Source organism: Scyliorhinus torazame, chromosome 13, assembly GCF_047496885.1.
Source record: "Scyliorhinus torazame isolate Kashiwa2021f chromosome 13, sScyTor2.1, whole genome shotgun sequence".
Lineage (NCBI taxonomy): Eukaryota > Metazoa > Chordata > Chondrichthyes > Carcharhiniformes > Scyliorhinidae > Scyliorhinus > Scyliorhinus torazame.
The window spans coordinates 111,168,132-111,191,256 of record NC_092719.1 but is presented as its reverse complement, the minus strand read 5'-3'; the positions used below and the strand labels follow the sequence as shown (position 1 = coordinate 111,191,256).

At 47.1% G+C, this 23,125-nt stretch overlaps 1 protein-coding gene across 8 annotated transcripts in view; it reads right to left on the bottom strand.

Annotated features, from left to right (window-relative positions):
* Positions 1-23,125, bottom strand: part of dock3 (dedicator of cytokinesis 3) — a 1,587,592-nt gene that overhangs the window by 382,672 nt on the left and 1,181,795 nt on the right. For 7 of the 8 annotated variants that reach the window (XM_072472049.1, XM_072472047.1, XM_072472050.1 and 4 more), the window contains 2 exons: positions 2,963-2,989; positions 2,751-2,846 (listed from right to left, as the gene is read on the bottom strand). In XM_072472049.1, coding sequence (XP_072328150.1) covers positions 2,751-2,846; positions 2,963-2,989 — 123 coding nt within the window. The remainder of the gene's footprint in view (positions 1-2,750; positions 2,847-2,962; positions 2,990-23,125) is intronic. The other variant, XM_072472048.1, reaches the window with a different exon arrangement.

The window sequence follows — 23,125 nt, the reverse complement described above, 5'->3', positions numbered from 1 at the left end:
GTGAAAGTCCAGGTCAAATCAAGTTGGGGGCTGGCAGACGAGCCGGGAGTGCAGGAGGCGAAAGAGGCCGGCATTCTGGTCTTTGCGTTCCTGGTAGCCCGGCGGAGGATCTTGCTATTATGGAAGGACGCGAAGCCCCCCAGTGTGGAAGCCTGGATAAATGACATGGCAGGGTTCAGTGAGCTAGAGAGGGTAAAGTTTGCCTTGAGAGGGTCTGCGCAGGGGTTCTTCAGGCAGTGGCAACCGTTCCTTGACTATCTCGCGGAGGGTTAGAAGGAGCTCGGTCAGCAGCAGGAGCAAACCAGGGAGGGGGAGGGGAGGGGGGTATTTCTTTTGGGGGGGGGATATTTGGGTGGGTGGGGGAGGGTTTTTTTCCCAGGTAGTATTTGTACAAACATAGGGGAGGGTCAATATGTGCAGGAGAAACCCATATATAAGTTCTGTACTATGTTTGCTTGATATGTTTATGTTTTGTTTTGCTCTTTTGTCTTTTTCTTTTCTGTTATGGAGGGGGGGGGGTTTAACTGGTTGAACATTTTTATTGGAAAAACTTTGAATAAACATATTTTAAAATAAATAAATAAATGTTATAAAGCTATCTCCAAGTCAGAGTGTACATCAAGGAAGCAGCTTATGCTACGTCAAGAAGCTTAACACGACATGTCTGACTGAACCAGACTAGCTCTTAGCCACGTGCTGGAGGTGTGATACTGTAAATACACCCTGCCTCACTCTGTAGATGTTCATCAGTGGAAAGAGGCAGAGTGTGAGTGCCTCGTGCCTTGTATAGTGAGATACCACCCCTGAGTGTCTTGCCTGCTCATTAGTCATGTCCTGTTCTCTGTGTTCATTAGCTGCCTGTCTGTACATCATTATCTGCATGTCTGCATATCATGACAGGAGACAGGACCAGGGGCCCTGACAGTTAGGGACTTTTAAATAGGACGCAGACTAGCGACGCTGAACAAACTGATAGGGGAATGGGAACTGCCGACAGGACAGGAAATGAGACACCTATAAATAAAACACTTCCTCCGCAAAGAGACAGTAGGGTACTCCTGAACCCCAGAGACCACATATTAGAGGATCTGAAGAACACGGGCAGGAAAGAAGGGAGGCTCTGCGGGAAAATATACGGACAGTTACTGGACAGAGCCCGAACACCACTGGACGAGACCAGACGGAAATGGGGGGACGAACTGGGGCAGAAGTGGTTTGGGCGATCAGCGGCACCACCCACATTGCAGACTGGCTAGCAGACCTATCGGAATTTCTTCACCTGGAGAAGATCAAATACGCCATCCAAGGGTCGGAGGAAGGCTTCCTTACTGCATGGGGGCAATTTGTCGGCCTATTCCAAAACCTGTTCGAGGCCAGCAACAGCCATTAGAGAGGGAAACTGGAAAGTTTAAAAAATAAAAGACAAGGAGGAACGTCAGGGACACACAACCTGGGGAGGGGAAAGAAAAGAGAGAGCCTGAGAAACCACAAGGTGGACACAGCCAAAGCCGACGGGGGGGGGGGGGGGGGGGGGGGGGGGGGGGGGGGAGAAAAGGGGGCGAAGGGGAGAAATGAGGAGAAGGGGGAACACCCCCCCAGATCAATCAAGGAGGGCATCAGGGGAGGTGGCGGGGGGGGGGGGGGGGTTAGTGAGGATTGTACGCCGAGTCAGATGGCGATAGACTGTAGATAGAGAAACGTAAGAAGAAGCCTTTTTGTACTGTATAATAAATGAAAATGAACGGCAATGTATATCATTTTGAAAATGGCAATAAAAAGATTTATTAAAAACAAAGGCCTATTCTGCCCGGTAACAAGTGGTGAATTTTAGAGACCCAAGGGGTTGAGTTTGAATCCTGGACACACAGGGGCAAGGACCTGCTCTGTCTCTTCTCTCTATCCAGAAAGGCTATGAGTTGCTGTATTTATGAAACTGCAGAGGCCTGGATGAACCTATAGTGTAAATAATTACAGACCGGAAAGCAATAAGCTCTTTCTGAAAGCTTGCTTTGAAGGGAGGCCTGCTTAAAAATAAGCATCTGAAACAAAGACTGTTTTTACTTTTACTTATTATTTTCACCCCTCTCCTTCCCACTGTGTTTGTCTTATGTGTGTGTGCATATAGAGGGTGGGGCAAGTTAAAGTGGGGGATTAGGAATTAGATGATAGCTAACCAGTTGTATTTTCTGCTTATTTCATTCTAGCTCTTGTTATGAATAAAAGTTAATTGTGTTTACATTTACAAACCTGGTGACTGCAATTCTTGGGTCACAGACTTCGAGTATTTTTCTAAGAATTATTGGTTAATTCAATTGTGTTGAGACTCTGGGTCAAGTGGGGATGGAATTGACCGCGCACTAGTCCAGGGTGTCATAACACAAGGGTAATTAGGGATGGGTAACAAATCCTATGATAGAATCAAGAAACCAAAATATTGATGCCTACTGAATTGGTTTAGCAAGACACTTAGATGCATCAAACAATTACAGATGGTAACCACAGCAAGGTATGGATTATACGTACTAGCCTTGCCAGCTACGTCCGTATCCTAAAAGTAAATTAAAGAAGGCCTTATGTTTTCGAATCGTAGGAAAATAAGACAGGTCAAAACCTAGACCCTTGTCAGAAAATAAATGTGCAGCATATCAATTCAGAAAATAAAGGGATGACCAGGAAATAACCATTATTATGGTAAGATTTCCTAAACATGAAATATCTCTCCCGTTGCACCACAATCAGAGGTAATGTACCTGTAGTCCAGCAGTCGCTCCATTAAGCGAGTTACCGATAATACGAAGGAAACACCAGTCTCTCTCCATGTCTCTTGTTCAATCTTCTCCAATAAGCTGCAAACACAAGAAAACAGAAAGCAGTGAGTGTCCCCTGCTGGTAGCAAACCTCCCCAAACACAAGCTGCTGTCATTTCAGTAACATATATTTAAATCAGGTGTTTTAGTCTTACCTAGGATAAGGCCCAAAGAGCTGGGTGCTATTTTTCCAGGCAGCAAAAAATTAAGCAAAGACAAGGTTAATCACATTTGGAGTGCATAATGTTAAAACTATTCAGCAATAAGGCAAGAGATACCACTGTTTGAAGGACAACTTCCTCAACATTATTTCCCACATTGCACAAAGCAAACCATCGACTCTAACACCTTTATCAGAAAGGTAACGGTAACAATAGTACCGGAAAGGTCATGCTACTAGTGATTCCACAAAGGTGACCATACTTCTCTTCCCAGTCATCACACTGGAAAAGCCACTTAAAGACCACTTTACCAGTGAAGATCATCATAGCGCTGTTAGTGGAAACTTAAATATTAAACGCTGTTTCTTTTTGATAAGGCTTGAAAGGATGGAGAGTAAAGCCAGTTGTTTGCATGCCCCTCATTCTTTTAGTTTGTGTAACAGTCTCAGATCAGAACCATCCCCAACTCAGAACCAAGCTGATAAATTATAAAACACTGCATTTGAACATCACAGCCTTCCAATATTTATCCGCATCTATCCAGATATCTCTTGAAACCTCAGAGCAGCCAGATATTGGTACAAACATAGAGTTGAACCTGTTTGCATTTATTCCTACAAATAACTTTTACCCTTTCTCCTGCATGCTCCAGTACTTCACCAAGTACCCATTCTTCATATAAGCCTTGACAATGTTGGCAAACTATTATTCCTCCACAGGCATTAAACAAAGCGAAGCCAAATATTGTCAATATCCAACACCTATTTTCATACACCTTTCTGCTAATAGATTTGGATTAATTAACTAGGTGAGTTCAGATACAGATAATAGATTTTATTCTGGATAACTATGCATGTTAATCCATATGGAACAGGTTAATGTAAATACGTGCATCAGCAACAGCTAAAAAAGGAAAAGGACTTGGGAGTGATCATCTCCAAAACATCAGGACAGTGTGAAGCAGTTATCAATAAGGCAAATTGGGTCCTGTTTTGTTTAATTCTTTGGTGGGAGGTGGGCATTGCTGGCTAGACCAGCAGTTTTATTGCCATCTCTAATTTCCCTTGAGAAGGTGGTTATTCCTTTTATCCTGTTATGTTCTGTACTCTCAGGACAAAAGAACGTGAAGTTGAAGCACGTGAGGTTGAATGCAAATAATAACGCAGGTTTATTGAAGAGTTGTTAACTCGACAAAAGCTTGATCTAGACTGAGACAAAGCCCGTGAATCAACTGATGACATCACAAACTATATATATGACTAGACGCTTAAAGTGACCATGCAACACAATGGCTCCAAATATATAACAGTGGTGGTGAGTTGCCTTCTTGAACCTGCAGTTCATGTGGTGTAGGTATACCTGCAGTGCTGCTAGGGAGGGAGTTCCAGCATCTTGACTCAGCAACATTGAAGAAAGTGATATCCTTCCAAGGCAGGCTGGTGTGTGGCTTGGAGGCAAATTTGCAGGTGATGGTGTTCCCATGCATCTGCTGCCCTTGTACTTCTGGGTGGTAGAGGTCATGGGTTTGGAAGGTGCTGTCAGATGTGCCTTGGAGATGGTACACACTGCTGCTACTGCGCATCGGTAGTGGAGGGAGTGGATGTTTGAGGTGGTGGATAAGGTGTCAATCAAGTCTGTTGCTCTGTCTAGAATGGTGTCAAGCTTCTTGAGTGCTGATGGAGTTGCACTCATCCAGCCAAGTGGAGACTATTCCATGACACTCCTGTCTTGTTCAGGCTTTGGGAATCAGGAGGTGAGTTACTCGCTGCAGAATTTCCAGCCTCTGACCTGCTCTTGTAGCTTCAATAAAAGCAAATTATTGCTAGCCTCAATATTGATGTGGCTGTTCCGGTTCAGTTTCTGGTCAATGGTACCCACCAGATATTGATATGGGGAATTCAGTGATGGTAATGCCATTGAATGTCAAGGGGAGATGTTATTGAAGATGGTCATTGCCTGGTACTTATATGGTGCAAATGTTACTTGCCACTGATCAGGCGAAGCCCAAATGTTGTCCAGGTCTTGCTACATATTGACATGGACTACTTCAGTATCTCAGGAATCACAAACAGTGCTGAATATTGTGCAATCACCAATGACCATCCCCACTTCTGACAATATGACAGAGAGAATGTCATTTATGAAACAATTGAAGTTGAGCATAGGACTCTACCCTGCGGGACTCCTGCAGTAATGTCCTGAGACTGAGTTAATTGACTGTCAACAACCACAACCACCTTCCTTTGTGCCAAGTATGACTCAAACCAGTGGGGAGATTTCCTCCGATTGATTCCGATTTGAAAGGGCTCCTTGATGCCACATTTGATCAAATGCTGCCTTGATGTCAAGGGCAGTCACTCTGATCTCACCTCGAGTTCAACTCTTTATGCACTAAGGCTGGAACAAGATCAAGAGCTCAGTAGCCCTGGCCCTGGCAGAACCAAAGCTGAGCATCAGTGTTCAGATTGTTTCAGAGTAAGTGTCGACTGACACCACTGTCAATGACCCCTCCCGTCACTTTGCTGATGATTGAGTGTAGATTGATGGGGCAGTAATTGGCTGGGTTGGATTTTAAAAAGCGCGGGAGCTGCGAGTCGGAGCGGAGATTTAAAAAGAGCGGGAGCTGCGAGTCGGAGTGAAGATTTAAAAAGCGCGGGAGCTGCGAGTCGGAGCGGAGATTTAAAAAGAGCAGGAGTTGCGAGTCGGAGCGAAGATTTAAAAAGAACAGGAGCTGCAAATCGGAGCGGAGATTTAAAAAGAGCGGGAGCTGCGAGTCGGAGCGGAGATTTAAAAAGCGCGGGAGCTGCGAGTCGGAGCGGAGATTTAAAAAGATCGTGGCCTAGTTTCGGGAGCCATTCGGAGGAGGAGGAGCAGTCTCTGTCAGGGAGAGAACCTGAGAACATTTACGACCCTCAGAAGGTAAGAAAGTGATTTTTACTCATTTTTACTTTTATTACCTTTTCAAATTGTGTGTGTGGGGGTAGGGGAACTGAAGTGACATCACAGAAAAGCTGTGACCTGAGTGGCTGGTTGGGAATCTACACTAAATTAAAAAAATTAAGCATTGGTAACTAATTAAACATAATTACTTGATTATAATTGAGAGGGGTATCTAAGCCAGAGATCGGAGAGTACTATATTTAGCTTTCACATTTATAGTAGAAATCTAGTGCTAGGAAACAGATAGTTAACAGTAACTTAAATTAAAAAAAAAAAAATTCTAACTTTTAAATGTAATTTACTAATTAATTGACGCAATGTCAGTTAGAGGGGTGCAGTGCTCTGACTGTGAGATGTGGCAGGTCCGTGAGGCTTCCAGCATCCCGGATGGCTTCATCTGCAGAAAGTGCACCCAACTGGAGCTCCTCACACACCACATGGTTCGGTTGGAGCAGCAATTGGATGCACTTAGGAGCATGCAGGTGGCGGAAAGCGGCATAGATCGTAGTTATATAAATGTGGTCACACCCAAGGTGCAGGCAGAGAAATGGGTGACCACCAGAAAGGGCAGGCAGTCAGTGCAGGAATCCCCTGTGGTTGTCCCCCTCTCGAACAGGTATACCCCTTTGGATACTGTCGGGGGGGATAGCCTATCAGGGGAAACAGCAGAAGCCAGAGCAGTGGCACCACGGCTGGCTCTGATGTTCAGAAGGGAGGGTCAAAGCGCAGAAGAGCAATAGTAATAGGGGACTCTATAGTCAGGGGCACAGATAGGTGCTTCTGTGGACGTGAAAGAGACTCCAGGATGGTATGTTGCCTCCCTGGTGCCAGGGTCCAGGATGTCTCCGAACGGGTAGAGGGCATCCTGAAGGGGGAGGGCAAACAGGCAGAGGTCGTTGTACATATTGGTACTAACGACATAGGCAGGAAGGGGCATGAGGTCCTGCAGCAGGAGTTCAGGGAGCTAGGCAGAAAGTTAAAAGACAGGACCTCTGGGTTGTAATCTTGGGATTACTCCCTGTGCCACGTGCCAGTGAGGCTAGAAATAGGAAGACAGAGCAGCTAAACACGTGGCTAAACAGCTGGTGTAGGAGGGAGGGTTTCCGTTATCTGGACCACTGGGAGCTCTTCCGGGGCAGGTGTGACCTATATAAGGACGGGTTGCATCTAAACTGGAGAGGCATAAATATCCTGGCCGCGAGGTTTGCTAGTGTCACACGGGAGGGTTTAAACTAGTATGGCAGGGGGGTGGGCACGGGAGCAATAGGTCAGAAGGTGAGAGCATTGAGGGAGAACTAGGGAATAGGGACAGTGGGGCTCTGAGGCAGAGCAGACAGGGAGAAGTTGCTGAACACAGCGGGTCTGGTGGCCTGAAGTGCATATGTTTTAATGCAAGAAGTATTACGGGTAGGGCAGATGAACTTAGAGCTTGGATTAGTACTTGGAACTATGATGTTGTTGCCATTACAGAGACCTGGTTGAGGGAAGGGCAGGATTGGCAGCTAAACGTTCCAGGATTTAGATGTTTCAGGCGGGATAGAGGGGGATGTAAAAGGGGTGGCGGAGTTGCGCTACTGGTTAGGGAGAATATCACAGCTGTACTGTGGGAGGACACCTCAGAGGGCAGTGAGGCTATATGGGTAAAGATCAGGAATAAGAAGGGTGCAGTCACAATGTTAGGGGTTTACTACAGGCCTCCCAACAGCCAGCGGGAGATAGAGGAGCAGATAGGTAGACAGATTTTGGAAAAGAGTAAAACCAACAGGGTTGTGGTGATGGGAGACTTCAACTTCCCCAATATTGACTGGGACTCACTTAGTGCCAGGGGCTTAGACGGGGCAGAGTTTGTAAGGAGAATCCAGGAGGGCTTCTTAAAACAATATGTGGACAGTCCAACTAGGGAAGGGGCGGTACTGGACCTGGTATTGGGGAATGAGCCCGGCCAGGTGGTAGATGTTTCAGTAAGGGAGCATTTCAGTGACCACAATTCAGTAAGTTTTAAAGTGCTGGTGGACAAGGATAAGAGTGGTCCTAGGATGAATGTGCTAAATTGGGGGAAGGCTAATTATAACAATATTAGGCGGGAACTGAAGAACATAGATTGGGGGCGGATGTTTGAGGGCAAATCAACATCTGACATGTGGGAGGTTTTCAAGTGTCAGTTGAAAGGAATTCAGGACCGGCATGTTCCTGTGAGGAAGAAGGATAAATACGGCAATTTTCGGGAACCTTGGATAACGAGAGATATTGTAGGCCTCGTCAAAAAAAAAAGGAGGCATTTGTTAGGGCTAAAAGGCTGGGAACAGACGAAGCCTGTGTGGAATATAAGGAAAGTAGGAAGGAACTTAAGCAAGGAGTCAGGAAGGCTAGAAGGGGTCACGAAAAGTCATTGGCAAATAGGGTTATGGAAAATCCCACGTACATAAAAAGCAAGAGGGTAGCTAGGGAAAGGGTTGGCCCACTGAAGGATAGGCAAGGGAATCTATGTGTGGAGCCAGAGGAAATGGGCGAGGTACTGAATGAATACTTTGCATCAGTATTCGCCAAAGAGAAGGAATTGGTAGATGTTGAGTCTGGAGAAGGGTGTGTAGATAGCCTGGGTCACATTGAGATCCAAAAAGACGAGGTGTTGGGCGTGTTAAAAAATATTAAGGTAGATAAGTCCCCAGGGCCTGATGGGATCTACCCCAGAATACTGAAGGAGGCTGGAGAGGAAATTGCTGAGGCCTTGACAGAAATCTTTGGCTCCTCACTGTCTTCAGGTGATGTCCCGGAGGACTGGAGAATAGCCAATGTTGTTCCTCTGTTTAAGAAGGGTAGCAAGGATAATCTAGGGAACTACAGGCCGGTGAGCCTTACTTCAGTGGTAGGGAAATTACTGGAGAGAATTCTTCGAGACAGGATCTACTCCCATTTGGAAGCAAATGGACGTATTAGTGAGAGGCAGCATGGTTTTGTGAAGGGGAGGTCGTGTCTCACTAACTTGATAGAGTTTTTCGAGGAGGTCACAAAGATGATTGATGCAGGTAGGGCAGTGGATGTTGTCTATATGGACTTCAGTAAGGCCTTTGACAAGGTCCCTCATGGTAGACTAGTAGAAAAGGTGAAGTCACACGGGATCAGGGGTGAGCTGGCAAGGTGGATACAGAACTGGCTAGGTCATAGAAGGCAGAGAGTAGCAATGGAAGGATGCTTTTCTAATTGGAGGGCTGTGACCAGTGGTGTTCCACAGGGATCAGTGCTGGGACCTTTGCTGTTTGTAGTATATATAAATGATTTGGAGGAAAATGTAACTGGTCTGATTAGTAACTTTGCAGACGACACAAAGGTTGGTGGAATTGCGGATAGCGATGAGGACTGTCAGAGGATACAGCAGGATTTAGATTGTTTGGAGACTTGGGCGGAGAGATGGCAGATGGAGTTTAACCCGGACAAATGTGAGGTAATGCATTTTGGAAGGTCTAATGCAGATAGGGAATATACAGTGAATGGTAGAACCCTCAAGAGTATTGAAAGTCAGAGAGATCTAGGAGTACAGGTCCACAGGTCACTGAAAGGGGCAACACAGGTGGAGAAGGTAGTCAAGAAGGCATACGGCATGGTTGCCTTCATTGGCCGGGGCATTGAGTATAAGAATTGGCAAGTCATGTTACAGCTGTATAGAACCTTAGTTAGGCCACACTTGGAGTATAGTGTTCAATTCTGGTCGCCACACTACCAGAAGGACGTGGAGGCTTTAGAGAGGGTGCAGAAGAGATTTACCAGAATGTTGCCTGGTATGGAGGGCAGTAGCTATGAGGAGCGGTTGAATCAACTCGGTTTGTTCTCACTGAAACAAAGGAGGTTGAGGGGCGACCTGATAGAGGTCTACAAAATTATGAGGGGCATAGACAGAGTGGATAGTCAGTGGCTTTTCCCCGGGGTAGAGGGGTCAATTACTAGGGGGCATAGGTTTAAGAGGGGCAAGGTTTAGAGTAGATGTACAAGGCAAGTTTTTTACACAGAGGGTAGTGGGTGCCTGGAAATCGCTACTGGAGGAGGTGGTGGAAGCAGGGATGATAGTGACATTTAAGGGGCATCTTGACAAATACATGAATAGGATGGGAATAGAGGGATATGGACCCAGGAAGTGTAGAAGATTGTAGTTTAGTCGGGCAGCATGGTCGGCACGGGCTTGGAGGGCCGAAGGGCCTGTTCCTGCGCTATACATTTCTTTGTTCTTTGTTCTTGTCCTGTAGTTTGTGGATCGGACATACCTGGGCAGTTTTCAACATTTCTGGGTAGATGACAGTATGCTGGAACACTAGGAGTGCAGCAAGTTCTGGAGAAAAGGTCTTCAATGCTATAACCGGAATATTGTCAGGGCCCATAGCCTATTCAGTATCCAGTGCCTTCAACTGTTTTTATGATGTAATGTACAGTGAATCTAATTGGCTGATAACTGGCATCTGTGATGTTGGGAACATCCAGAGGAGGCCAGGATGGATCACCCATTCAGCACTACTGGCTGAAGATTGCAGAAAATGCTTCATCCTAGTCTTTTGCACTGATGTGCTGGGCTCCTCCATCATTGAGGGTTGGGATATTTGTGGAGCATCCTCCTCCAGTTTTTTTTTTTAACAAATATTTTATTGAAGCATTTATGGTTTTATAACAACAAAAGATACAAGTACAAATGTAAACATAGTTCAGTGCGTAACACACCCCTCCATCTCCCACTGTTCCCACCTAAGCTAGACAAAAATATACGAACTCCCCCCCCTACCCCACCTTACTCCCTAACGCCGCCCCCCTTATTGAATCGGATAACAGTTTAGTTTTCTCCGAAGAACTCAATAACCGGCTGCCACCTCCGAACGAACCCGAGCATTGATCCTCTCAGGGCGAACTTAATTTCTGAGAAAACCAACCATGTCGCTAACCCATACCCCTGATTTCAGCGGCTTCGACTCCCTCCACGCTTAAGATCCGTCTCCGGGCTACCAAGGAGGCAAAGGCCAAATAGTCAGCCTCTCTTGCCCCCTGGATTCCCGGGTCTTCCAACACTCCAAAAATCGCCTCCTCTGGACTTAGTGCCACACTCGCTTTTAGTACCGCGGACATGAGATCCGCACATCCCTGCCAGAATCCCCTAAGCTTCGGACATGCCCAAAACATGTGGACATGATTTGCGGGCCCTCCTGCACACCTCACACACCTGTCCTCCACCCCAAAAAACCTGCTCATCGGGGCCACCGTCATGTGTGCCCGGTGAACCACCTTGAATTGTATCAGGTTGAGCGTGGCACATGATGAGGATGTGTTGACTTTGCTCAGAGCATCCTCCCACAGACCCGCCTCTAACTCCTTTCCCAACTCATCTTCCCATTTACGCTTTAGCTCATCTATCTGGGTTTCCTCCCACTCCATAAGTTCTTTATAGATTTCTGATAACTTCCCCTCCCCCACCCCCATTCTAGAAACGACCCTGTCCTGTATACCTTGCAGCGGTAGAAGTGGAAAGGCCGAAACCTGCCTTCGCACAAAATCCCTTATTTGCAGATACCGAAACCCATTCCCTCCCGGCAATTCAAATTCCACTTCCTGATCCTCCAAACAGGAAAAGCTCCCATCAATAAACAGATCCCCCAACCTTTCAATCCCTGCTCTCTGCCACCTCCAAAATCCCCCATCCATCCTCCCCGGTACAAACCGGTGATTACCACAAATTGGAGCCCACACCGACTTTCCCTCCATTCCCATATGCTTCCGCCACTGCCCCCAAACTCTCAGGGCCGCCACTATCACTGGGCTTGTGCAGGAATGACAGAGGAGCTGTTACGAATGCCCCCAAACTTGTGCCCTTACATGAGACCGCCTCCACCCGCTCCCTCACTGACCCCTCCCCCACTACCCACTTCTTAATCAAGGCTATATTTGCCGCCCAGTAGTAGTACCTAAAGTTCGGCAGTACCAGCCCTCCCCCACCTCGACTTCGCTCCAACAGCACTTTCTTTACTTGCAGGGTTTTATCCGCCCACACAAACCTAAATATCACCCTATTCATCCGCTTAAAAAAGACCTTTGGTATAAAAATAGGGAGGCACTGGAAAACAAACAAACATCTCAGGAGAACCGTCAGTTTAACGGTCTGTACCCTCCCCGCCACTGACAACGGGAGCATGTCCCACCTCCAAAAGTCCTCCTTCATTAGCTCAACTAAACAGGCCAGATTTAATTTATGTAGCTGCTCCCATCCCCGTGCCACCTGAATACGCAAGTAGAGAAAACTCTCTCCCGCCACTTTAAATGGCAACACCCCCAGTCTCCTCTCCCGCCCCCCATGCCTGGATCACAAAAACCTCGCTTTTACCCATATTCAATTTGTATTCTGAGAACCGGCCAAATTCCCCTAAGGTCCACATAATCTCCCCCATCCCCCCTAACGGGTCAGAAATATATAGAGTAGGTCGTCTGCCCTTCAAATTTATGACCCCTGGTTATAGACTTCACTGTTAAAGGAAATATCCATTAGCAGAGGGGTAAATCATTTGAAGCAGCTATCTAACGTGCAAGTTTTGAAAGACATTTGGTAGTTAAAAAAGTTATTTGCTCTGTCCACTCCATTTATGCCCTTCATAATTTTATACACTTCAATTAAATCTTCCCTGAACCTCCTGTGTTCCAAAGAAAATAACCCCAGCTTATCCAAACTTTTCTCATAGCTCAAATTCACTATTCCTCACAACATCCATGTAAACCTCCTCAGCATCCTTCCTAGTGTGATCCTATCCTGCTGTAATATTGTACCAGAACTCTACAAAGTACTCTGGCTGTGGCCTAACTAGCATTTTATACAGCTCTAATCTCGCCTTCATATTCTATGCCTCAGCTGATGAAAGGAAGTATCTGGTATTTCTTTTTAACCACTTTATCCTAACCTGCTACCTTCAGTGGTCTGCAGACATGCACTCCAAGGTCCTTAAGTTTCTCTTCTCCACTCATTAGCCTACTATCTATTCCTTTGCCTTTATTGCCCTCTCCAAATGCATTACTTCACTTCTCAGATTGAATTCCATTTGAACCCTTTTCTGTCCGCCTGACCAGTAAGTCCTGCAGCCGGAACTTTATTCTCAACATCAACCATTCCGCCAATTTTTGTATCATCCGCAAAATTCTTAATCATGTCTCTGACATTCAAGTCTAAATCATTTATGTGTAACATGAAACGCAAGAGACCCAGTATAGAGCACTGTGGAACCCCATTGGAAATAGCCCTTAGTCACAAAAACACTTATCGACTGTTATCCTTTGTTTCTTGTCACTGAGCCAAGTTTGGATTCAGCTTGCCACTTTCCCTTGGGGTCCCATGGTCTTTATTTTCCTGACCAGTCTGTCATGTGGGACCTTGTCAAAAGCTGTCATAAAATCGATGTAGATGACACCAAATGTTACCTCTTTGTTACCTCCACAAAAAATTCAATCAAGTTAGACACAACTTTTCCTTACAAAATTCAAGTTGACTGTCCTTGATTAATCCATGCTGTTTTAAATAACAATTTATACTACCTCTCACAATTTTTCCCGATAATTTAACTACCACCAAGATTAGGCTGGCTGATCTATAATTACTCAGAGGACTATGCTAGGAAATGATATACCTTATCACAATAAATAATGGAGGCTTGTTTTTGCAAGTTATTTCTGTTCCCCTTGTAGCCACCTGGGTTGGCCACTTCCCGACTTAAAATGGAGAACCGCAAAGACTGAAGGGAAATTCAGCCAACACAGGCAAAGACTAGCAAGAACAGAAATCATGTGTATTGAAACCTGCAAAAAACCAGACAGCACTGAAATCAGCAGCCATCTGCATAGTAATGAGCAATTCCAAGGCACAATTGCAACAGTTAAGGTGAATAAAGCCAAGCCAGACTCCTCGGCGCCAGCAGGAGCCAAGACAAAGGAAGGCCAATGGACATTTAGGGACCGCTGAGCGATCCAAATGATCAGAACGCAGTCCAATCATTTGGAACCAGGTACGGGGTCCGCCCCGAAGGGCGGGAAGCCCCTGGGGACTATAAAGTAAAGCCCCCAAGTTCAAATCGTCCTTCTTGGCAGGGTCACTCAGCAACGCAAAGCAACCTCTGAGAGTGAACTGTCCAGCGGCCACGCCAACCAAGTAAGTCTCAAGTCAACGCTCGCTATGAGATAGGCGCTCCTAGCTACAAGTCCATACCAGCTTTTGAATCCTACAGACTCAGGACCTGAACGAAAGGCCATTTGTTCCCCTGACCTGGTGGGTCAGTCCGAAGCTAAGTATAGGCCTTTTAGTGATAGGAATAGTCTAGAAAGTAGAGTTTACGCAAGAGTAGTGATTTACTGTGTATAATAAATGTGTTTTGATTTGAATCTTACTAATTGGTGTGTTGAGTTATTGATCATTACTTGAACTTGAACCTCGTGGCGGTATCATAAAGATACCTGGCGACTCTAGAGCAAAGGTTAAACAAACAGAGCAAATTACGAATTAAGAGCCAGCCAAAAGTTAGCAACATATTACTGGCGACATCCTGACGGGACACGACTTAGAAGTGGCTTAACCACTCCGGGAGAACCCAAAAATTTGAATTAGAAATCCAATTGGGAACAGAAAAAACCACAAGTGTTCTAGCAGTTCTGATCAATCCTCATAATTCGGAAGTGTGTTAATGCATGCGTAACTAACAGGGCTATAAGGTAAAACTGATAGATTTTTGTTGCGAGTTTGTCGGGAGTTTGTATTCTGGAAAATAGCGAAAGCCGTACCCGTAATTACAGCACCACCTTAATACCCCTTGTTCCAAATTTTAAGAGAGTATTTAGAGAGGAAAGATGGCAATGCAGGCAATGCAACGCCTCATGAACCCTGAGGAATTCCTGGTCACAGCGACCAGCAGCAGAGTAGGACAGTGTCCCGTTTGGGAAGAGGAAATCAGAAAGTACCTCAAAGAGAAAGGATGGCCCCATTGGAGCGAATTCTGTGACAATGAGGAAACAGGACCTGGGAGTATAGGACATACTTGGTGGGAGAACCTGTCAGAAATTCACAAGAAAAGCTTGGGAAAAGCTCGCAAGCCGATGGCAATCGTGTCCTGTTTGGCACAATTGCGAGGCACAGTGGAGGTCGTTCGGACGCTCCGTAAAGAGATAGGAGTACATCGAATGAGCAAGGTCGATGTAAGTGAGGTTGAGAAGGAGAACATAGAGTTGAGAAGGAAGGTAGCAGCAAAGGACAGAGAGGTGGATGATGCCAAGAGGGCACACCAGTCTTGTCTGGCGCACCTAAGCAGCTTCCAGACACAGTACGAAAAGGCCTATCAGGACACGCAATGTGCAGTCCTGGTAAGAGAGGAAACAGAGAAACAGGTAGAGGCATTGAAAAGGCAGTGTAGCGACCTGAAAGCAGCATTACGAGCACTGCATGCTACCACCACGGAGCACAGACAGAGCTCACTAGAACATGCGAAGTGCAGGAAGCAGATTGCAGAACTGCAGTCTTTGCTTTCAGTTCAGAATGGATTCCAGAGCACCTTTGGATCCCAGTTAGATACAGAAGACGGGCCGGATTGGGAAGAATTAAATGAGACCGTGCATAGATATGTTCAGGGAACATGTGCGCAAGGAAAGCCCCAGAAGAGAAAAGCACCCCAACCCCACACAGAGCAGATAGTTCAGGCACCAATGAACCCAGTAACCACCCACCGCACAGTCACATCGGAAGGAGACACGGAATTCCTGTACATGACCCCCTTAACCGTGACCCAATTACGGGACGCGTGCGAGAAAATCACACCGTTCCTCCCCACCTCAGACCCCCACCACTTTGCCAGAGTAAAGCAGCAGGCGACCATGTACGGCCTGGATGAGCGTGAGCACGTGAAGCTCACAGTTTTGAGTTTAGACCCTTCGGTCGTAGCAGCCCTTCCCGACCCACAGAATGTAGGAGGAGGCACCCTTGCAGAGATGCACACGGCGATCCTAGACGCAATTGGCTATAACAGAGGTGACCCCGAAGAAGGCCTGAATAAGTGCAGGCAGAAAAAGACAGAACATCCCACAGCGTTTGCTGGACGCCTGTGGATTCATTTCACAGCAGTTTGCGGTAGCTTAGAACGTGCCCATTTGTCCTAAGATGGTATGGCCAAATGGACCCGCACCCTTATCTCCCATGCCACAGAGCCAGGTCAAAAAGCCTGTACGAATTATGACACCTCAGAGGAAGCCCACAATAAGAAATGGGTTTTAAAACGATTGTCCCGTGCCTGGGAGCAGTCTGTACAGAACAAACCCGCAGTTCGGAAACCCGAGGAACAGCAGGCAGAAGCAGACATCCAAGCGGTGAAAACGCACCAGAACCCCGCATGGGTGAACGAAGGCAGGAACAGCTCCCCACAAAAGCCACAGAAGTGTTACAACAGTGGACAGTTAGGACACTTTGCATGAGAATGCAATGCCCCACGAAAGCCACAGAGAGCCCAGCAGGCAGGCACTCTGAATAAGAATAGGACAGAGCCCATACATAGTGTGAGCACCCGTTCAGACCAGACGGACATGAACGGAACAGACCGACGGTGTTCGGGCTCCCCCAGTTGGGTCTGCGACACCCTTTGGGATAGGTCCGGCCGACTAGTAGTTGCAGCAAAGATAGCGGGACAGCCCATCGAATTTCTCTGGGACACAGGAGGGTCCCGCACCACAATCAATTCCTCCATCATATTCCAGAAAGACACGTGGCCCACTACAGCCACAATCACCCTCAGCAGCTTAACAGGCCACTCGCAGCAGGGACACATCACAGCCCCTGTACCCATTCAGATTGGCAATATAACGACAAAGCACCCCATAGTTTTAGTCGATCTACCCCACACAGCAGAACACATTTTGGGAATTGACTTTATGAACTCCCACCACCTTTCATTTGATCCGGTAAACCAATGTGTTTGGAAAATGGCAAAATCCGCAAGAGCCCCCGCAACGCTCACAATAGATTAGCAAACAAGATTAGCGCAGTCGCCGAATTCTGGTTTGACCCGACCACGATTAGCACAGACAAGCAGATTAGGGCAGTTCTGCAGAAGCACAGGACAGCATTCGCGACCCACAAACACGACTGTGTCCGGATGACTGGTTCCGTTCAAATCACAGGACCTGACCCTAGACCCCAAAAGCAATACGGATTTCCCCAAGAGGCAGAGGGAGAAATCGCAAAAGTTATCAACAGCTTATTAGAGCAGGGCGTACTCAGATCAGTAGCCTCCACTAATAATGCCCCGATTTGGCCAGTGAGAAAGCCCAATGGATCATGACGACTGACCATCGATTACCGGGAACTCAACAAAGTCACCCCCGCAGCTGCCCCCACGGTAGCCACAAGTCCCGAGACATGCTCAAACAGGGACTCAATGCACAATACTTTACGGTTTGGGATGTCAGTAATGGATTCTGGTCCATTCCATTGGCAAAAGCGTGCTAATACAAATTTGCATTCACTTTTAAAAGTCAGCAGTACACGTGGACATGCCTTCCACAAGGATTCCACAACTCCCCCTCCATTTTCCACCGACAGCTGGCAAATGGTTTGTCAAAATTTTCTCGCCCCGAATGTCTGGTCCAGTATGTGGACGACCTATTACTGCAGACAGGCACCAAGGCAGAGCACATTGCGCTTCTGTCCGAACTCCTGGAACTCCTACATTCAATTGGCTGCAAAGTAAACCCCAAAAAGGTCCAGATTTTGGAAAACAAAGTGATATATTTGGGTACGATTATCACGCACGGTAAACGCGAGATCGAGCACAAAAGAATTGACTTGATTGCCAAATTGCCCCTTCCCCAGCACGTTTCAGCCCTCCGGTCGTTTTTAGGACTGGTTGGCTACTGCCGAAACCACATTGACGGTATCGACAGCAAGGCAGCGCCCTTCTCGGAACTCCTAAAGAAAGGAACCCCTTGGGAATGGCTTCCGCAGCATACTGTGGATGCTTTGAAAAGAGCCCTCATTGCAGCCCCCGCACTACAGGTTCCAGACCCGCTTTCCCCCTACGCGAGAGAGATAGCTAGCATCGACCGCACCCTTTCGGCCGTGATCCTCCAGGAACGGCATGAACAATTAAGACCCGTGGCTTATGCCTCCAGCCTTTTAGATCCTGTGGAGCAGGGATTTTCAGCCTGTGAAAGGCACCTGCCCGCAGTTTTCTGGTTAGTTCAGTATTTTTCCTACATAACCGGACTAAACCCCATCACAATCCTCACGGAACACAACTTCTACTTGACGGGCGACTTAAGGACGGTACAGTTAGCCAAATTAGAGCAGCTAGATGGACCCTTCTTTTGCAGGGACGGGACATCACCGTTAAACGGACTAAGACCCACACTTTCTTAGCCGATAACCTTCAGTACCCAGCCACCCACCATGAATGTGAAATCATCTCACCGCACCACAACACAAGCCCCTTTATCGCCAAAACACCCCCCAGAAAGATAGGTAGTTCACCCCAGAGCCCCCAGATACGTGCGCACCTTTGCGAATTTATGTGGATGGTTCTTCCACAGTCTTAGAAGGGAAGCGCATTACAGGATGCGGCATTTATGTTGAGGACGCGCAGGGACGCGCCCTAGAAGAGATCTCCTTAAAGCTACCAGGCCACTTAGGCGCGCAGGTAGCAGAACTAGCAGCCGTTGCGTATATTATAGATCACCCAGATTCCTTCCCCAGCCCAGCAGACATATACTCGGACAGCCTCTATGTCTGCAACAGCCTTACAGAATTCCTACCCCTGTGGAAAGCAAGAGGATTTGTTTCCGCAGACGGAAAACCCCTCCCTTCAGCCCCATTGCTCCGCCACATTTTAGAGAAAGCACAGGACAGGACATTCGGAATTGTTAAAGTTCGAAGTCACCACCATTCCTCCCCCTCCTGGAAATGTAAAGGCCGACGCACTGGCAAAAGCAGGTTCCAGGCATGGATATATTTGGACACCTCCCGAAAGCGCACCAGTGAATGCAGTTCAGGTCTCGCAGACTAATATTGAGGATTTAGTGCAGGCCCAGAAGCAGGATAGCAATCTCAGGGAGATTTTGAAAGGACAATTTACAGCACCCTATGGTAGATTTAAAAATGCACTAGCCACACATGACGGTGTGGTCCTAAAAGACACCCTTTGTGTGGTTCCAGAACAGGACAGGAATCAATTTGTTTATTCCATGACAGTCATGGACATCAGGGAATTGATCCCACTACAGCCCACCTCAGGCAACTCTGTTGGTGGCCAAGTTTAAAAGAAGACGTAACGCACTACATTGAGAATTGCCTTATCTGTGCCCAGAGCAATCTGGACAGATACGCAAAGAAAGCTCAACTTAGCCACACCCGCCCCGTTAATGGTCCCTGGACTAAGCTCCAGATCGATTTTATAGGACCATTGCCCCCTTGCAGGAATGGTCACAAGTACGTATTAGTTGTCATAGACACTTTTACAAAATGGATAGAGGCATTCCCATCCAGAATGAACACGGCAAAGACCACAGCCAAGATTTTAACCCACCACACCTTTACGAGATGGGGACTCCCCCGCAGCATTGAATCCGACCAAGGTTCCCATTTTACGGGACGTGTCATGAAGAACGTCCTCACGATATTTGGCATTACCCAAAAATTCCACATCGCATACCACCCCCAGTCAAGTGGTATCGTGGAGCGCATGAATTGGACCCTAAAATCAACCCTCAGAAAAATGGTCCAACAGGACAACACCACTTGGGATTCAGTCCTCCCTTTTGCGTTGATGTTTTTAAGAAATACTGTCTCAACATCCACAGGTTACACCCCACACACTCTCATGACCGGACGCCCCATGAAAGGCACGGAATTTTTATTAGGATTGGACTTAACCAGCCCCGAAGTGACGACCCTCACACACGAGAACGCAGTCAAACAGTGAGTGGAAAATGTAAAAACGGCTCAGCTAGCAGCCGCAGTAAGATTAGGCACAAGGAAGAAACAGAGAAAGGCCTGTTTCGACAAGACAGTGCATGCGACTGAGTTTGAGGTAGGACAGCAGGTCATGCTCTCAATTTACAACCCCAGCACATTCCTGTCACCGAAGTATTCGGGTCCGTACTCCATTGCGGACAAAGTAAGCCCCTCCCTCTATAAAATTAAGTACCCCAACGGAAAGACTGGGTGGTTCCATATTAACCAACTTCAGGCATATGGCCCACAGTCCAATCACGCACACCACGTCATGCTCGATGCAGCAGACCACACCCCGCCCACACCCAACATATCCCTCCCTCCCCCAACACGCCCACCACATCCACGGCCTCGCCCTCGACTCCACCCCCGAACTCTAGACTCCGCCCTGGAATGCCCACAGACAGCGCAGCAGCGACAGCGATTGTGACTCAGACAATAGCCACACCACGCCTCCCTACTATCCCCATGCAACAGGACCCACACCCAGCGAATCTGACCACGATTCGAGTGATCCCTTCCTCATCACTTTCCTCAAGAAACCCCACCAAAGACCCCCGCATTACGATAATGATTCCGTCCCCACAGAACTAGACACCACCTTTTAGCACCGCGATAACTCATACAGGCTCGTCCGGAACGATGAGATGGACCCCAAATCGCGCCATGCAGCCCTATCAGCCCTTATACATTCGAGAGTATGGCATCAGGGAGAAGGTAACGACTTTGAGTCTGACTCCCAAAGCGAGAACCCCTTTGCGACCATGTTCGCAACTGATAACTGAGGTGTCCAGATGATGTTTAAAAAGGAACCGCTTGGGAGAAACGGTGTCCTTTCTGATGGAACCTGCAGCATGTTGTTTAATGTTGTTGTTACTGTTATTGTTAAATGTTGTTTGTAAGATCGGAATTTTTTTTCCACGGCCCCACGCCTTATTTGTCGGCTGAAACCCATGAGAGCTTGCCAGACCCCCGTTCATAACTGCTCTTCTGGTTCGAAGGTAGAACCTTTACGCAACCCCCCACGATGACTACATTTTATGCCCATTCTTGCCGGTCGCTCAGGCAGTGAAGAAACGGCATTGGTCTCCGCCCAGCCTGAGGACCCCCCCCCCTCTGGTCAACTACGCTCGGGTAGGGCACACACGGCATCGGTCGCCGTCCTACCCGGGGATTCCATCCAATTCTTACCCGTCGCGGCCCATATGCACCTCATTTCGGCACTTTTGGTTCAAAAAGTTTTGTTTTGTTTTCAGGCGACCCTTAGGTTGCCATCCCTATGCTATTTACATCCTCAAACATTTGGATGGTAAATCGCACAGCCTGCAAGACGGCTCGCACTGTTTCAGTATTTTTAAATGTGTCTTGTCCTGAATATTCGGTTAAAAAAAAAATGAGGGAGTCACACATGGTGGCAAATTATAAAGGGAGAATTGGCACTAAAGGACAGACATACTAACAGACGAGATATTAACCAAGATAGTAACAGACACTATGCTTGATCCCATAGAACCCCAGAAGCTTCCAGGAAAAGAGACGAAACGGAAAGGAAGAGACAAAAAGGAAAGAAGACAACAATGAAGACGTCATACGTGTATTTCGTCGTTATTGCAATGTGTATTCGGTTGCGCGTGAACGCGAACCCCCTGACCCCCAACCCCCCCCGGCCGTTAATGATTCACTTCCCCATAGCCCAGTAACAGGCAACACCACACCATCATGGTGTGATAAGCTCATAACGTGGTACTCCCTTTCCTACGTAGTCGAATCCCTATTAGCATTGGCGATACTCTGCAGCATCGTGCAGACTATCCGTATGAGGAAATGGTGACGGAGAGCCTACCGCGCTCGCACCCCGGTATACAGAATAAGATCCCCTATGTTCAGTTATCCCCAGGACCCCGAACCCCTCGATCTATAATAAAGGACATTCGTTTGCGTTCTTCTGTAAATAAAGAAATGGAAAGATTGTCCAACCCTGTGCTTGACTACCAAGCCGGGAAAAATGTAAATGCTGCTATTATTTTGTATTGTTTAGGAAGTTAATATGACTGAATGTTTTAGTGAGTGTAGTTTATTGAGGACAGTTAGAGGCGCCGTTTTTATAAATTTTGTCATGCATGTCCCTGTTTTGACATAGCGCCACTTAGAATGTTAGTTAAAATTTTCATTGCATAGTTATGGTCAGTGTAGAGGCCATGGAAGAGTGCTCGCCGGGTCAGGGAATGACGACAACGCAGTTATGTGATCCTTCACGCTTTGCGTTAGGGATCACAAGGAGGGAGTGTGGCCACCTGGGTTGGCCACTTCCCGACTTAAAATGGAGAACCGCAAAGACTGAAGGGAAATTCAGCCAACACAGGCAAAGACTAGCAAGTACAGAAATCATGTGTATTGAAACCTGCAAAAAACCAGACAGCACTGAAACCAGCATCCATCTGCATAGTAATGAGCAATTCCAAGGCACAATTGCAACAGTTCAGGTGAATAAAGCCAAGCCAGACTCCTCGGCGCCAGCAGGAGCCAAGACAAAGGAAGGCCAACGGACATTTAGGGACCGCCGAGCGATCAAGGAACAACTCGTTTGGAGAAATCAATCCAAATGATCAGAACGCAGTCCAATCATTTGGAACCAGGTACGGGGTCCGCCCCGAAGGGCGGGAAGCCCCTGGGGACTATAAAGTAAAGCCCCCAAGTTCAAATCGTCCTTCTTGGCAGGGTCACTCAGCAACGCGAAGCAACCTCTGAGAGTGAACTGTCCAGCGGCCACGCCAACCAAATAAGGCTCAAGTCAACGCTCGCTACGAGATAGGCGCTCCTAGCTACAAGTCCATACCAGCTTTTGAATCCTGCAGACTCAGGACCTGAACGAAAGGCCATTTGTTCCCCTGACCTGGTGGGTCAGTCCGAAGCTAAGTATAGGTCTTTTAGTGATAGGAATAGTCTAGAAAGTAGAGTTTACGCATGAGTAGTGATTTACTGTGTATAATAAATGTGTTTTGATTTTAATCTTACTAATTGGTGTGTTGAGTTATTGATCATTACTTGAACTTGAATCTCGTGGCGGTATCATAAAGATACCTGGCGACTCTAGAGCAAAGGTTAAACAAACAGAGCAAATTACGAATTAAGAGCCAGCCAAAAGTTAGCAACACCCTCTCAATCATAATCACAGAGCCATTGACTGGATTGATTCTGAATACTGTGTTTCTTCTACAATAAAACGC